General features: G+C 41.6%; 3 protein-coding genes across 8 annotated transcripts in view; 1 reads left to right on the top strand and 2 right to left on the bottom strand.

Moving 5' to 3' along the window:
• Window positions 1-13042, bottom strand: part of YY1AP1 (YY1 associated protein 1) — a 36950-nt gene extending 23908 nt beyond the window's left edge. For 2 of the 4 annotated variants that reach the window (XM_044002408.1, XM_044002410.1), the window contains exon 1: window positions 12669-12892. The gene's annotated coding sequence lies outside the window, so the exon portion shown is untranslated. Of the gene's footprint in view, window positions 1-12668 lie in introns of all 4 variants that reach the window. The other 2 variants (XM_044002411.1, XM_044002412.1) reach the window with 2 other exon arrangements.
• GON4L (gon-4 like) overlaps window positions 1-15352 on the bottom strand; it is a 298840-nt gene that overhangs the window by 133909 nt on the left and 149579 nt on the right. The window lies entirely within an intron of this gene.
• Window positions 13341-15063, top strand: LOC122754207 (60S ribosomal protein L39). Its single transcript, XM_044002417.1, has 2 exons — window positions 13341-13490; window positions 14756-15063. The coding sequence occupies exon 2, from the start codon at window positions 14793-14795 to the stop codon at window positions 14946-14948; it is 156 nt and encodes a 51-aa protein (XP_043858352.1). The 5' UTR covers window positions 13341-13490; window positions 14756-14792; the 3' UTR covers window positions 14949-15063.

The following is a 15352-nucleotide window of genomic DNA, read 5'->3' as shown; positions in this document are numbered from 1 at the left end:
AACAGCTTAATACTGATCATCAACAGACACTATTAAAAAATCTTTAAAACTGATCTTGAAGAAATGTGTGTTTATATATAAATATATAGAAAATGCTAGGATCATTCAATTATACACATTAACTGGAAATGGCTAATCACTAGGAAAATAATGACAGTTAACAATTAAAAGAAATACCAGTTCGGAGATACTTCAAAATACTTTAAATTTTCTAATTCCATAAGAAATTAAAAAGTTAAAATATGCAATGAAAAATATAGAATACAGAAATAGAGGTAAGGTCATCAGTTAAATTCCTGCCATAACTTGAACTCACAGTTTATATAGCTGGCTCAACACTGAACTCTGCTGCTGTTAACTAAATTCACAGATAGTCTAGAAAACTATGAATTTTTAGAAACACAGCTAACAGCTCAAATAGTGTTGTGCAGCTCAAGTATTGCTAGCAGCTTGCAGCTTAAAGAATCCAAGCAGGCAGCAAAGGGTGGGTGAAGACTTCTTTATTCATCTTTTTGAAGATGGGCACTCTTATGAAGTGCCTGAGATTGCATTGAAGTGAGGCCCCCCCCACCCCACACTTGTTATTTATACCCACCAAGGGTCCCTCTCAACCAATCACATTACAGTTTAAATTTACATACAGCATTACAGAAACAACCAATCTCCCATAAATTGTAACTGTAACAACCAATCAGGTTGTATCAGTTGACCAATCAGACTGCCCACTAACAACCAATCAGATTACACCAGTCGACCAATCAGATTGTGACACTAGGCCTTAACCTTATTCTGGGCAAGAATGTCCATTCCTCACTAGAACAGTGCTGTGTTAACAACATAAACAAACACCAATAACTTTTCAAGAAACAAAACTTAAATTGGGGTTTGAACATCAGGGTTAAGAAGGAATCATCAGGGCAGCTAGGTGGGGCAGTGGATCAAGCACCAGCCCTGGATTCAGGAGTACCTGAGTTCAAATTTGACCTTAGACACTTGACACTTACTAGCTGTGTGACCCTGGACAAGTCACTTAACCCCCATTGCCCCTCAAAAAAAAAAAAAGAAGAAGAAGGAATCATCCTGGGTGCCTCAAAGTGAACTCCCAGTTTAGCTCAGCTTCCAGAAAATGCAGGCCCCGTTACAGGCCCTGCTCAGGCCTAAGTCCCAGAGGCCTAGGCTTCTCAGAGTCTTGTGTCCCCAGATGCCCTCTGCTAGGAGGTTGGGGGAGGTGGGAAAACAAAGTTGTGGAGCTTGAAACTAAACTCACTCTCTGTCTTTAGGGCTCAGAGAAGTGTCCAAATATGGTCTTTTCTCTCATGAATTATAAGATTAAGGGCAGAATTTACAAAGACATTAACAAATCCAAAGCAAAGAGAAAAAAACTGGACCTTTAACTTATAAACGAATAAAAAGAATGAATGAGGACTATTAAGAATTTTAGGGGAAATATCAATGAGACAACTGGGCAGACTGATCTATGCCTTAAACTGCTGTTTAGTCACTGTGTTTTCCTCCCTCGTGACAGCCAAATGTTAAAATTTAGTTGTTGTTTTTTTTTATTTTTTTTTTAGGGAGGCAATTGGGGTTAAGTGACTTGCCTAGGGTCACACAGCTAGTAAGTGTCAAGTGTCTGAGGCCGGATTTGAACTCAGGTACTCCTGACTCCAGGGCCGGTGCTCTATCCACTGCGCCATCTAGCTGCCCCAAAATTTAGTTTTAAGAAACATCATTATCAGGAAGGTTAAGAGTAGTCCACAAGGCAGACATGACCATGTTAAAGACTGCAACAGGAGTTTGAATGGGCTCTGACCAGTACACATTTCTAACAATTAGACCCTTCACCCTTAGCAAGCACAGTACAAATTTTTAATGTCTACCAACAGAGCTCTTTGGGATAAACTACAGGTAAATAATGTTCATCAGTTTTTGAGAACCAATGCACAAAGGAAACCCCACAGAATCGTCACAGGGGATGCTATTAATGAAACAGTAACTCTTGGCAAGTTAACTAGGCTCTTGTACTCTGAAACATCCTGTCACAATGCAAGGATGAAGTCATTAAATACACCAGTCACTTTTAAATTCTTAAGATTTACAGAGCAATTTCCTCCCTAAAACTTTAATTTGTCCTATCACAATTTCAATTTTTTCCCGAATTTATTGTCTGACATGACAAATGTTCCAAATACCTGGACAGAATAAGCAATTATCAAACAGCAACAAAGATTTCAATTCTGATATTTCTGAAGGGTTTCCTACAAATACACAAATCCAAAAGATTGAGACTGTATACCATAAAAAGCCCTAGAAAGTACAATTCAAAGTGATGACGAAACCTTTCACATTCTGACAAGTAAAGTACAGGTGACACATTCAACCAAAAATAGATGCTACCAAAACACATTTTGCTATAAAGTTGCTTATATCGACTGAAAACGTTATAGTTTCATGAGTTTGGTAATAAATACAAGGCACATTGTTGTTTGTCCTTTGTTTTCAAAAAGGAACAACTGGCATCACGATGTTGGAATGAAAATAGATGTTGGATGAGTTTTCACTTGCATGTGAATTGTATTAAGTGAGGCAGAGTTGCAAAAAGTCATCAGCCTCATTCTCTCTCTTCCAAAGTCATCAAAATCTAGTGATAAGACAAAAGTTAAAACGACTGTTGAGGCTCAGGATGCAGTGGATGATCTTGGCACGTTAAAAGGCACATTAAGAACACTTTGGGCAGCTAGGTGCGCAGTAGATAAAGCACCGGGCCCTGGATTCAGGAGGAACCTGAGTCAAATCTGGCCTCAGGGCACTTGACACTTTACTAGCTGTGTGACCCTGGGCAAAGTCACTTAACCCTCACTGCCCCACCAAAGAAAGGAAAAGAAAAAAAAAAGAACACTTTGAATATCCATTCTTCCAGGATACTCTTTTCCCTGAGAGCTTTGGTCACTAATTTACAATTCATAGTCTCATTCCTATCAGAATCATGTTCCAGTGCATGACTACCCAGAGAAAGAGTCAGAGATCACTAAGAATTAAAAGAAACTAATTAAGAACAAGAGTGATCGGGGTCAGCTAGGTGGTGCAGTAGATAGAGCACCAGCCCTGGAGTCAGGAGGACCTGAGTTTCAGAATCCGGTCTCAGACACTTAACCTCACTAGCTGTGGGACCCTATGGTAAGTTGTACCCCAAATGCCTCACCCCCCAAAAAAAAAAGAAAAGAAAAAAAGAACAAGAGTGATCACAGTCAAGTAACCCCACCTCATTAGACTGCAGGATCACCTACAAAACAAGGCATCTAGGAGCATAAGCTTCGCCCCGACTTCCCAGTGCAGCCCACCATATACCCTCTGCTCCTGAGAGAGCTCAAACAGTGCCCCTATGACTAAGATATGTGGGGGTATAACCCTACCTGTCCTCATCAAAGCAACTCCTCTCATGCATGACTCATTCCCTGGGGTTAGCAAACTCCTAACGTCCTTTTTTGCCAAATCCTTCTCATACTTTATCCCAGACGTGCTGCTGCCATCTCTCATTGATCCCCATCCTCCACAACCTTACCTACACAGCACAGTTGCTGGCACACAGCAAAGCTTAATAAATGCTTGTTGGTTTGTCTCCCTCCTTCTTAACCTATGCTCCACAACATTCTGCTTCGAATGCCCCTGTCTCTTCTTCCAGGACTAATGAGCTATAATTACTAAACCTCACTTCATCCCAGACCTCTTCCTCTCGTGCTCCTTCCATCATCCAGCTTTCACGAGACTGGGCTTCCCCTAGATGACACAGCATCCAGACCTTTCTATCTAGTAAACATCTGGGCCATATCTGAGACCCACCAATGCATTGATCCAGAGGTTGAGTTGGAATACTCCTTGCTTCCCATTCCATCTTTTTTTTTTTGCCTTTTGCCCCTCATTTAAAAGGGACTGTTGGTTAGATCATTTTCTGATCTAAAAGAATTGTTTTCAGAGGTATATATTAATATAAAATGATGAAAAATAGCAATACAGTGGTGTTAATCATATTATTACAGAATTACAACATTGAGAACTATATACATAGATTTTGCTATAATCGTGTTTTCTTTTTTAAATCATAAAAGTATTTTATGATTTTCCAGTCACATGTAAAGATAGTTACTTACAACATGTTGTTTTTCGGGGCAATGGAGGGTTAAGTGACTTGCTCAGGGTCATACAGCTAGTGTCAAGTGTCCTGAGGCAGCACTTGAAACTTAGGTCCCTCATGAATCCAAGGCCAGTCCACCTTGCTGCCCCCTCAACATTTATTTTTTTAAGATTTTGAGTTCTAAATTTTTCTCCCTCCCTCCCTTCCCAAGACAGAAAGCAATCTGATATAGGTTATATATGTACAATTACATAAAACTATTTCTGCATTAGTCAGTGTTGTAAAAGAAGAATCAGAACAAAAGGGAAAAACCTCAAAAAAAAGAAAACAAAATTTAAAGAAGTAGAAACAGTATGGTACAATCTGCATTCAGATTCCACATTCTTTTTCTGGATGTGGAGAACATTTTCCATCATGTGTCCCTTCGGAACTATCTTGCTGAGAAGAACTTAAGTCTATCACAGTTGATCATTCACACAATGTTGCGTGTTACTGTGTACAATGCCCATTCCATCTTAAACTAGCCAGATAGATGTCCCATAACACCTTGAACTTAATATGTCTAAAACTGAACATGTTATCTTTGCCCGAAAAACCTCTTTTCCCTCTTGCTAACTTCCCTATTACTGTTGAGACTACCACTATCCTCCTATTCCCCAGGTCAAACACAGAGGCACCCCAACTCATCTCTCTCATTCCCTATATCCATTCGATTATCAAGGCCTGTCAATTTTACCTTTGTTACATCTCTAAAATATGTTCCCTTTTCCCCTCTGACACTTGCCACCACCCTGGTGCAAACCGTATAGATTTTTGTGGTTTTTGGTTGTTTGAGTTTTTTTGTGGGCAATGGAGTTAAGTGACTTCCCAGGTCACACAGCTATGTCAAGTGTCTGAGGCTGGATTTGAACTCAGGTACTACCTGAATCCAGGGCCTGTGCTTTATCCACTGTGCCACGTAGCTGCCCCCAGATCCTATAGATTTAAAGCTATACTAATTAAACTACCAAAGGGATACTATAATAAATCTAGCACAATATGAGAAAATTCATTTGGAGAAAGAAAACATCTAGAATCTCATGGGAAAAGAAGGATAAAAAAGTAAGATTGAAAAAAGACATATCGGGGGCAGCTAGGTGCGCAGTGGATAAAGCACCAGCCCTGGATTCCGGAGTTCCTGAGTTCAAGTGCAGCCTTGGACACTTGACACTTAACTAGCTGTGCGACCCTGGGCAAGTCACTTAACCCCCATTGCCCTGCAAAAAAAAATAATAAAGTAAAAAAAAAAGACATATCACTTCCAAAAATAAAATTACAATTGAAAAAATTTATCAAACTATTTAGTGATAACTTTTAAAATGGACACCAAAACAGTTCAATAAACTAGGGAAGAAGAAGAATAAGAAACAACTGAGTCCTATAATGTTGAGGTTCAATAAACTCAAGAACATAAATTACCTCAGTAAGAACTCTCTGACAAGCACTACAGAGAAAACTAGAAATCAGTTTGGCAGAAATTAGATTTAAATCAGTATCATATCCTCATTTATAAGTTTAAAATGGACCCAACCTGAATATATGCATACCATTAAAAATTTTTAAAAGAAAACCGATCAGGTGTACTTTCACAGCTTTGGCTGGAGGAAAAAAAATTTTTTTTAATTGCAAAATGATATATTTGAAGTTTTTCTTTTCTTCTTTTTCCCCCCTCTTTCTTTTCTTTCCCTCCTCTTCTCCTTGCTCTCCCTCTCGCCCCCTTCCTCTGCCATCCCTTTCCACTCTCCATCACGCCCCTTATCTCTTCTCTCAATTCTTTTATACTTGGAGAAAATTTCTTAATAAAACAAAGACATAAAGGGTGATCACTGTGGATATTTATTTAATTTGGGGGACCCTACCTTTGGGCTGAGATTAGAAAGCCTTAGGCCCTCAGGTTTTTCTTCCACTTCAGCTGAGCCAAAAAGCCCTGTGGGCTGCACAAGACGCCAGGTCAGACAGCTGGGGGAGGGATCCCCAGCTCCCTCCACCCTGAGAGGATCTCTCCGAGAGATCCTGGGCAGAGGTCCCAGGGAGGAGATGAAGAGGACTGGGGAAGGAGGAAAAGCTAAGAGCAAAAAGGGGCGGAGGCCGATATGGAGCAGGGGGGGCTTTTCAGTGAGGAGGAGGCTTAAAAAAGTTCCAGGCGCAGCAGGTGGAAAGAGAGCCACCAGAATACAGTCAGGTTGTACATTTTATTTCCCTGTATTCATAATTTTAAATTGTATCTCATAAATAAACTCTGCTTTGATTATTTAGTTAAGAGGCTTCTTAATCTTTTGCTTATCAATTTTGGAAGTGGAGCAGTGTGCTTCAACTTTTTAAATGGTCCATTTTAAATAATAGCAGTCAGATAGATAGCCAGTTAGTCAAAAGTCCCCAGATTAGTCCTCCAGTCATATTAGGCCCCCCAAAATTAGCCCTTGTGAGTCAAAAATATTTCCACATCACAAAAGATAATTAGATGATTTTGACTGCATGAAATTTAAAAGATTTTACAAGAACAAAAGTAATGGGGGCAGCTAGGTGGTGCAGTGGATAGAGCACCGGCCCTGGATTCAGGAGGACCTGAGTTCAAATCCAGCCTGAGACACTTGACACTTACTAGCTGTGTGACCCTGGGCAAGTCACTTAACCAAAAAAAAAAAAAAGGTAATGAACAGACAAAAAAAGAGTACTTGTGGATGAACAAAATTAATGAAACTACAATAGAAAGGGAAGTGATCAACTGGGGGAAAAAACCTTTACATCAAATATCTCTGACCAAAAGTCATCCTCCAGTGGTCAAAGGACATGAACATAGTTATCAAATTAAATGTAAATCATTAGCAGTCATATTAAAGGTAGCTTCAAATCACTAATTTTTTGTCCCCTGATAATGTAGGAAATGCAAAACAAAACAACTGACCAGTTTCATCTCAAACCTGGAAACTTGACAAAGATGACTAAGATGGGAAGACGGGAACACTCAGTGTCAGGGAGATTATAAAAAGACAGGCAACATTAATACGATGTTAGTGGAGCTCTGAATATGTACAAATATGCCAGAAAGGTAATTTGGCATTACACTAAGAAAGTGACTAAAATGTCCATACCCTGCTAGGCATATATCCCAAAGAGGTAAATGATAGAAATAAAAGTCCCAAATCCACCAAAATATTTATAGCAAAAGAACTAAAAAAAGTATAAATGCCCAATGATTGGGGAATGGCTAATTAATATAATGGAATATTACTGATCAATAAGAAATAATATGATAAATACAGACAGAAAAGCATGGAAAGATTTATGTGTATTAATATGATACAAAGTGAAATACACTAACTACAACAATGTAAATGGAAAGAATAACAACACAACAATCAAATATGAATGCTATAAAATTATAATGACTAATCTTGGTCCCAAAGAAGAAATAAGAGAGGGCAACTCCCTTTTTCCTTTGCAGAGGTAGAATACTATGGATACAGAACACTGAAAGAAATGTCAGACATTTTAAAGATGTTGATTAGATGTGTTGAACTATTTTCCCCCTTTTTAATTTTTTTGTTATAAAGAATGGCTATGGGGCAGCTAGGTGGTGCAGTGGATAGAGCACCAGTCCTGGATTCAGGAGGACCTGAGTTCAAATCTGGCCTCAGATCCTTGACACTTACTAGCTGTGTGACCCTGGGCAAGTCACTTAATCCCAACTGCCTCACCAAAAAAAGAATGGCTCTCTGTAAAGAAAGGGAGGAAAGGGGCAGCTAGGTGTCGCAATGTATAAAGCACCCACCCTGAATTCAGGAGGACCTGAGTTCAAAGCTGGCCTCAGACACTTAACACTTACTAGCTATGTGACCTTGGGCAAGTCACTTAACCCCCATTGCCTCTCAAAAGAAAAAAAAAGCAAAGAAAGGGAGGAAGAATACACTGGGGAATATAATATAGTTGACATAAAAAGTGATCAATGAAAATTCTTTTAAGGACAAGCATCAATCGGGTCAAAATGGGTACATGGGGTTTACACATAAAAAGTGATACCATAAGCAAATTAAGAGAGCACAGAATAGTTTATCTATAAGCTTTATGGACAGAGGAAGAATTTAAGACCAAAGAAGATGGAGAGAGAAATACAATATGTAAAATAGACAATTATGATTATATAAACTTTAAAAGTTTTTGAACAAACAAAACTAATGTAATAAGATTATAAGGAAAGCAGAAAAATAACAAGTCTCTCTTATAAAGCCCTCTTTCTCTCTCTCTTTTTTTTTTTTTTTGGTCAGGGCAACGAGGGTTAAGTGACTTGCCCAAGGTCACACACCTAGTAAGTATCAAGTGTCTGAGGCCAGATTTGAATCCAGGTCCTCCTGAATCCATTGCCAGTGCTTTATCCACAGTGCCACCTAGCTGTCCCCAAGCCCTCATTTCTCAAATGAGAACTGAATCAAGTTTATAAAAATACAAGTCATTCCCCCATTGATAAATGGTCAAAGGATATGAACAGGCATTTTTCAGACAAAGAAATCAAAACTATCTGTAGTTCATATGAAAAAATGCTCTAGATTACTATTGATTAGAGAAATGCTAATTAAAACAACTTGGAGATTACAACCAAAAATCACTTACCCAGCAAAACTGTGTATAATCTTTCAGGGGGAAAAATGGGACTTCAGTGAAAAAGAGGACTTTCAGGTATTTGTGATGAAAAGACCTGAACTGAATGGAAAATTTGACTTTCAAATATAAGACTCTAGAGAAACATAAAAAGGTAAATAGGAAATAGAAATCAAGAGGGATGTTAAAAGGTTAAACTGCTTACCTTCCTACATGGGAAGATGATACTTCTAACTCATAAGAAATTTCTCAGTATTCGAGCAGATGATAGAAATAAATTTAGACAGAGGGCTCAGGTGGGAATTGATTATGAAGGGATGATATATGTAAAGCATTTTTTTTTATCTCTTTTTTGTGGGGTGGTTGGAGTTGGGTAACATGCCTGGGGGTCTCACAGTGGGTGAATGTCTTGTGACCAGGGCCGGATTTAGGCTCGGGTCCTCCTGGGTCCAGGGTGGGTGCTTGATCCACTGTGTCACCTAGCTGTCTCATGATGATATCTTTAGGGTAAAATTGAGGGGTGAAAGGATTACACTGGGGGAGGGGAAAGGGGAGAGGTAGAATGGGGTGAAATCCCACATGAAAGAAACATGAAAGGGCTTATGGAGTGGGGGGAAAGATGGGGGAGGAACAGGGCAGTGAATGAGCCTTACACTCATCAGAATTGGTTCAAAGACCTTAATCTCATCAGAGTTGGCTCAAGGAGGGATTAACCTACACACTCAATTGGGTGGAATTATTGAACTTAACCTTGCAGGAAAATAGGAGGGGAAAGGAATAAGGAGGGAAGGGTAAAAGAAGGGAGGGCAGATTGGGGGAGGGAGCAGTCAGAAGCAAATCCTTTTTGAGGAGGGATAGGGTAAAAGAAGATAGATAATAGAGTAAATATCATGGGGATAGGAATAGGATGGAGGGAAACAGTTAACAATAGTAACTGTGAAAAAGAGAAGAGGAAAAAAATTGTACAAACAATATTTATGGCAACTCTTTGTGGTGACTAAGAATTGGAGATTGAGGGAATGCCCATTAGTTGGGGAAAGACTGAACAATCTGTGGTGTGTGATTGTTGTGGAATATTATTGTGCTGTGGGAAATGACGAGCAGGATGATTTTGAAAAACCTGGAAAGACTCATATGAACTGATGTATAGTAGGTGAGCAGAACTGGGGGAACATTGTACACAGTGAGAGCATTATTGTTCTATAAGAAATTGTGAATGACTTAACTACTCTGAGCAATACAATGATCCAGGACTATCCCAAAGGACTAATGATGAAGCATACTATCTACCTCCAGAGAAAGAACTGATGTTGTTTGAGCACAGACTGAAACATGCTGTTTTGAGCTTTTTTTTTACTTGAATATTTTTATATAAAATTACTAATACGGTAACATGTTACATAATTGCACATGTATAACCTATATCTGGTTGCTTACCGCCTCAAGGAGGGGGGAGGATAAGGAGGGAGGAAATGAGAGAAGGATAGAATTTGGAACTCAAAACCTTAAATAAATAAAACAAAGGACTTAAAGAAAAAACAACTCAGAGATATCGCCTCACACCTATCAGAGTGGCAAATATAACAAAAAAGGAAAATGTTGGATGTTGAAAATTATGTAGGAAAACTGAGACACTAACCCACTATTGGAGTTGTGAACTGATTCAACCATTCTGGGAAACAGTTTGGAACTATGCCCAAAGGGCTACAAAATTGTGTATAACCTTTGATCCAGCAATACCTCTGCTAAGTTTATATCTCAAAGATAATCCAAAAAAGAAGAACCACTTATACAAAAATATTTATAGCAGCTCTTTTTGTGGTAGCTAAGAATTGGAAATCAGAGAAAGGCCCATCAGTTGGGGAATGGCTAAACAAGCTGTGATATATGATTGCGATGGAATATTATGTGTGATAAGAAGTGACAAGCAGGATGATTTCAGAAAAAACTGGAAAGTCTTGCATGAACTGATGTATAGTGAAGTGAGCAGAAGCAGAAGAACTTTGTGCACAGTGAGAGCAATACTGTTTGATGAAGAACTATGAATGACAACTCTTCTCAGCAATAAAAGGATCCAAGACAATCCCAAAGGACTAATGATGAAGCATATTATCCACCTACAAAGAAAGAACTGATATTGACTGAACACAGATTGAAGCATGCTATTTTTCACTTTCTTTCATTTTTTCTTTTATTCAAGTTTTCTTATACAAAATGACTAATATGGTAATGTTTTACATACTTGCACAAGTATAACCTATATCTGATTGCTGAAGGGAGGGAAGGAAGGAGGGATAGAATTGGAACTCAAAACTTTAAATAAAAAATGTTTATTATTTTTTAAAAAATGAACAAGGGGGCAGCTAGGTGGCACAGTAGATAGAGCACCGGCCCTGGAGTCAGGAGGACCTGAGTTCAAATCTGACTTCAGACACTTGACACTTACTAGCTGTGTGACCCTGGGCAAGTCATTTAACCCCAATTTCCTCACCAAAAAAAAAAAAAAATGAACAAACATCACACCATCATCTTCCCTCCCCTTCCCTTTCCCCACACTAAATGCAGGGCCAGAGTTATAACACCCAAAACATAAACATTTCAAATCTCATTACCATTAAGTCCTAAGGATTATATAATTTCTTTTCTGTTCTTTTCTTTCTTTCATTTTTTTTTTTTGCGGGACCATGAGAGCTAAGTGACTTGCCCAGGGTCACACAGATTGTTAACTGTCAGACAAAGAATTCAAACTCAAGTCTTCCCAACTACAGGCCCTTCAGGACTGGAGCTCCATCCACTGTGCCACCTGGATGCCCCGATGCCAATGGTATTGCCATCATTTCTGGGATTCACATGTAGTCCCTATTAGAAAGTATATTCCATACACCACCTCCTATCTCTAGGTTATATACACCTACCCACAGACACACAAATTAGTGGGGGCACTAAAAATCAGCTTGCTTATACACACTTCTGTACACACAAAATGGCCACTCTGCAGTCCATATACAGATCAGCCCATCATCCTTCTTCCACACAGAGGCTAACTTAGCCAATCATCACACCAGAAGACTAGTCTGTCAAGACTGCACCCCTCCCCCATCCCAACCCTCTGACTGATATTCATTCTAGGATATTCTTAGGACCTACAGAATCCGTCGGCTACGGATGCCCCCATCAATCCCTACGCACAAAAACATTCTGCCTCCCTCACCTGGGTTTCCTGGCTCCCCTCAAGACTCAGCCTCCTCTGGTCCCTGTAAGTGTTAGCATTTACTTCCCCTGAGACTGCCTCCCATCTGTAAAACATCTCGCATTCCCTAGTCAATTGCAGGACGTTTTGTCTGGTAGACTGTCAGCTCCTTGAGGGCAGAAACAGCGGTTTTGCCTTTATTTGTATCTCTGACTCTTAGCTCCGTGACTGGCACCTTTGCATGCGATTAATGCCTGTTGACTTACTGGTCCAGCACTTTGGCTCCTTCCTCTTTTGGGGTGCCCCCCCCATGCCTGGACTATTCCCCGGGAAGAGGGAGAGCAAGGTCGCTCTCAGGAGGCCCTGGCTGAGCAAAGCCAGACCGGTGACAGGGAATACAAGTTCGGGGGTCTCACACACCCCCAAACAATTCTATCCAGAGTGGATCCCTTGGGAAGAGAAGGGGCGTCCATCCTTTCCACCTGAAAAGCCAGCAGCCCCCAGTAGCGGCTTCGGCTAAAAGGGCTCTCGGCGGAGGTTTGAGGAGGTCTAAGGCACAGGCAAACATAGGACGGACGGACGGACACACACACACACACACACACACACACACACACACCCCTCTCCGTTTATGCATGCCCCGCCCCCTTCCCCCTCCCTTCGCACCCGCATCCCTCTCCACAACTCTGCGGTGGTGCCTCTCCCGGGGCTCACCTGCTCCGTACCCACCACGTGGGTACCCCCAGATAAGGGGCCACCTGCAGATCACTCTTCTCAGCCTTTCCCCCACACCCCGACCAACCTGCCCCAGGACGGGGCTGGACTAGCCCGAGGAACCACTACCTCCCAGGCTCCAGCTTCCTCTTCAAGTGTCCCCGCCTGGCTTCCTAAATCTCCACTGCCTCCTCTTACCTCCTGCCCCAACCTTCCAGTTGCGCGTGCGCTTCCCCCAGCACACAGAACCCCATCCCCGACCTCCCGCCCTGCGGGACTATTCCATTGACGCCTCCGCTGAGGGAAATACTGGTCTTTAACATGAAACTATTACATTCCTGCCTGCTGCAGGTGTGTTGGCAAGACAGATTTGTCCTCGGCACCGGAATATTCTATTCCTTCCCGACGGAGGGGAGTAAAAGAGATTTAACCACAGCAACGGACTATTCCATTCGCGCCAATTAGAGGGGTGTAAAAAAATACTGGTCCTTAGCACAGGACTATTCCATTCCTGCCGGCTGCAGGGGTATGAGGTAAAAAAGACAGCACGAGAATATTCCATTCCTGCCTGCTGCAGGGGTATACGGCAGGCCGAATCAGCTCGAGACTTCCGGCACGCTTGAGCACGTGCTACGTTCCTAACCCGGAAATAGAGAGCTACGGCTAAACCTCCGCCTCCTGAGCGGAAGTACGTCACTGCACGGATAACTTTCGTTGGTTTCTCTGGTCCTTTCTTTTCCTGATCTTTCTGCGAGCGCTTGTAGGCGACGCTGAGCTGTTTTCTGCCGTAAGACTCGGAATTTGCTGCCGCTGGAACCTCGGGTGAGTGAGTCCCAGAGGACCACGCTGGGCAGGGCCGTGCTGAGGCGTGCGTTTAAACGGAAGCCGTCCCCGCCGTGCGCGGGAAAGTGCCCGGTCCGCCGGCCCCGGAACTTTTCTCGGCGTTCTGGGCTCCTGGGGAGCGGCGTGCGGTGTTGGGGCTCTCAGTGGAGGCTCTGAACCACCCGCCTCTAGGGCAGAGAAAACGGATGCGGTCCACGCTGGGCCTCGGGGGCCATTCCTGGGTGGGAATCAGGGTTAAAGCAGTGGGAGACCATAAGGGGTAATGGAAAGGACCATGAAGCCAATCTCCTTTTACAGCTGAGGAAAGTGAGGCACAGAGGTTAAACGATTGGCCAACTCGTAAATATTTGTGCCCAAATATTAGCATCTAGCTGTACACTGGAACAATTAGAATATGTGGTATATATTAAAAATACTAAAAACTCAACATATCAAAACATTACATATGGGGCAGCTGGGTGGTGCAGTGGATAGAGCACCGGCCCAGGAGTCAGGAGTACCTGAGTTCAGATCCGGCCTAAGACACTGAACACTTGCTGGCTGTGTGACCCTGGGCAAGTCACTTAGCCCCAATTGCCTCACTAAAAAAAAACAAAACATAAAAACCCAACACATTACATATGCATCATATGTAAAACCTATATTAAAAATACATAGTACCGGGCAGCCACGTGGAGCAGTGGATAAGAGCACCACCAGGCCTGGATTCAGGAGTACCTGAGTTCAAATCTGGCCTCAGACACTTAACAATTACTAGCTGTGTGACCCTGGGCAAGTCACTTAACTCCAATTGCCTCACCAAAAAAAAAAGAAAGAAAGAAAGAAAAAATACATAGTAGGGGGGCAGCTAGGTGGTGCAGTGGATAGAGCACTGGCCTTGGATTCAGGAATATCTGAGTTCAAATCCAGCCTCAGACACTTAACAATTACTAGCTGTGTGACCCTGAGCAAATCACTTCACCCCAATTGCCTCACCAACTCTGAAAATACATAGTATATAATGTACCATATATGTGTATAAAGGAGTATCAGCTCTAAATAAGCTTTGGGTAAATGCAGTATGGCCTGGGTTGGTATGCTTGTTTCTGGTCGCGATGAACAAAGCAGAGGGCAAAGCCAAACCTATCAGTTTACTATATTTGGTTCAACAAATGTTTATGTAGGGCCTGATATGTGGTAGGCAATGTCCTGGAAACTCTTTAAGAACACTGATACTCATTCTAAGCTATTCGTTCTCTCACTAGTTGTGCTATTTTCTGGCTGCCCTGCTGAGACCTCACCATGTCTTCCCACAAGACCTTCAGAATCAAGAGGTTCCTTGCAAAGAAGCAGAAGCAAAATCGCCCAATTCCTCAGTGGATTCGCATGAAAACTGGCAACAAGATCAGGTACAACTCCAAGAGGAGACACTGGAGAAGAACCAAGCTGGGCTTATAAAGAACTGCCATCATGGTAGCTTAGATTTACTCTTTACCAAGTCCAAAACATCTTATGATGCCAGCCTGATTTTGGAAATTCCAAAAGTGCAGACATAAAAAATCTTATTCAGAGATTGCCCTTTTGTTTTCATTGTTTCTTTATTGGGTCAGTGATACATTATTTCTTAAATGGTAACTGCTATTTAAGTAAGCTTTAAACTTAATAAAACACTTTGTCTGGAAATAACCCAATTTTCAGAAAGGCCCAAAGACTTAAAAGTTGAGGAAAGGTGCTTATTGGCATAAGAAGGCTGAAACACATTATCAGTCAAGAACTGTACAAGAGAAGCCTCATAAAAGGATGTCCTTGAAGACTTGCTGGAAAAGAAAGCAGTCATGGCACAAGTGAGGGGGGGGGGGCCC

Source organism: Dromiciops gliroides, chromosome 4 (genome assembly GCF_019393635.1).
Source record: "Dromiciops gliroides isolate mDroGli1 chromosome 4, mDroGli1.pri, whole genome shotgun sequence".
NCBI classification, from domain to species: Eukaryota; Metazoa; Chordata; class Mammalia; order Microbiotheria; family Microbiotheriidae; genus Dromiciops; species Dromiciops gliroides.
The sequence above is the reverse complement of the archived record's forward strand: the minus strand, read 5'-3'. Positions and strand labels throughout refer to the sequence as shown.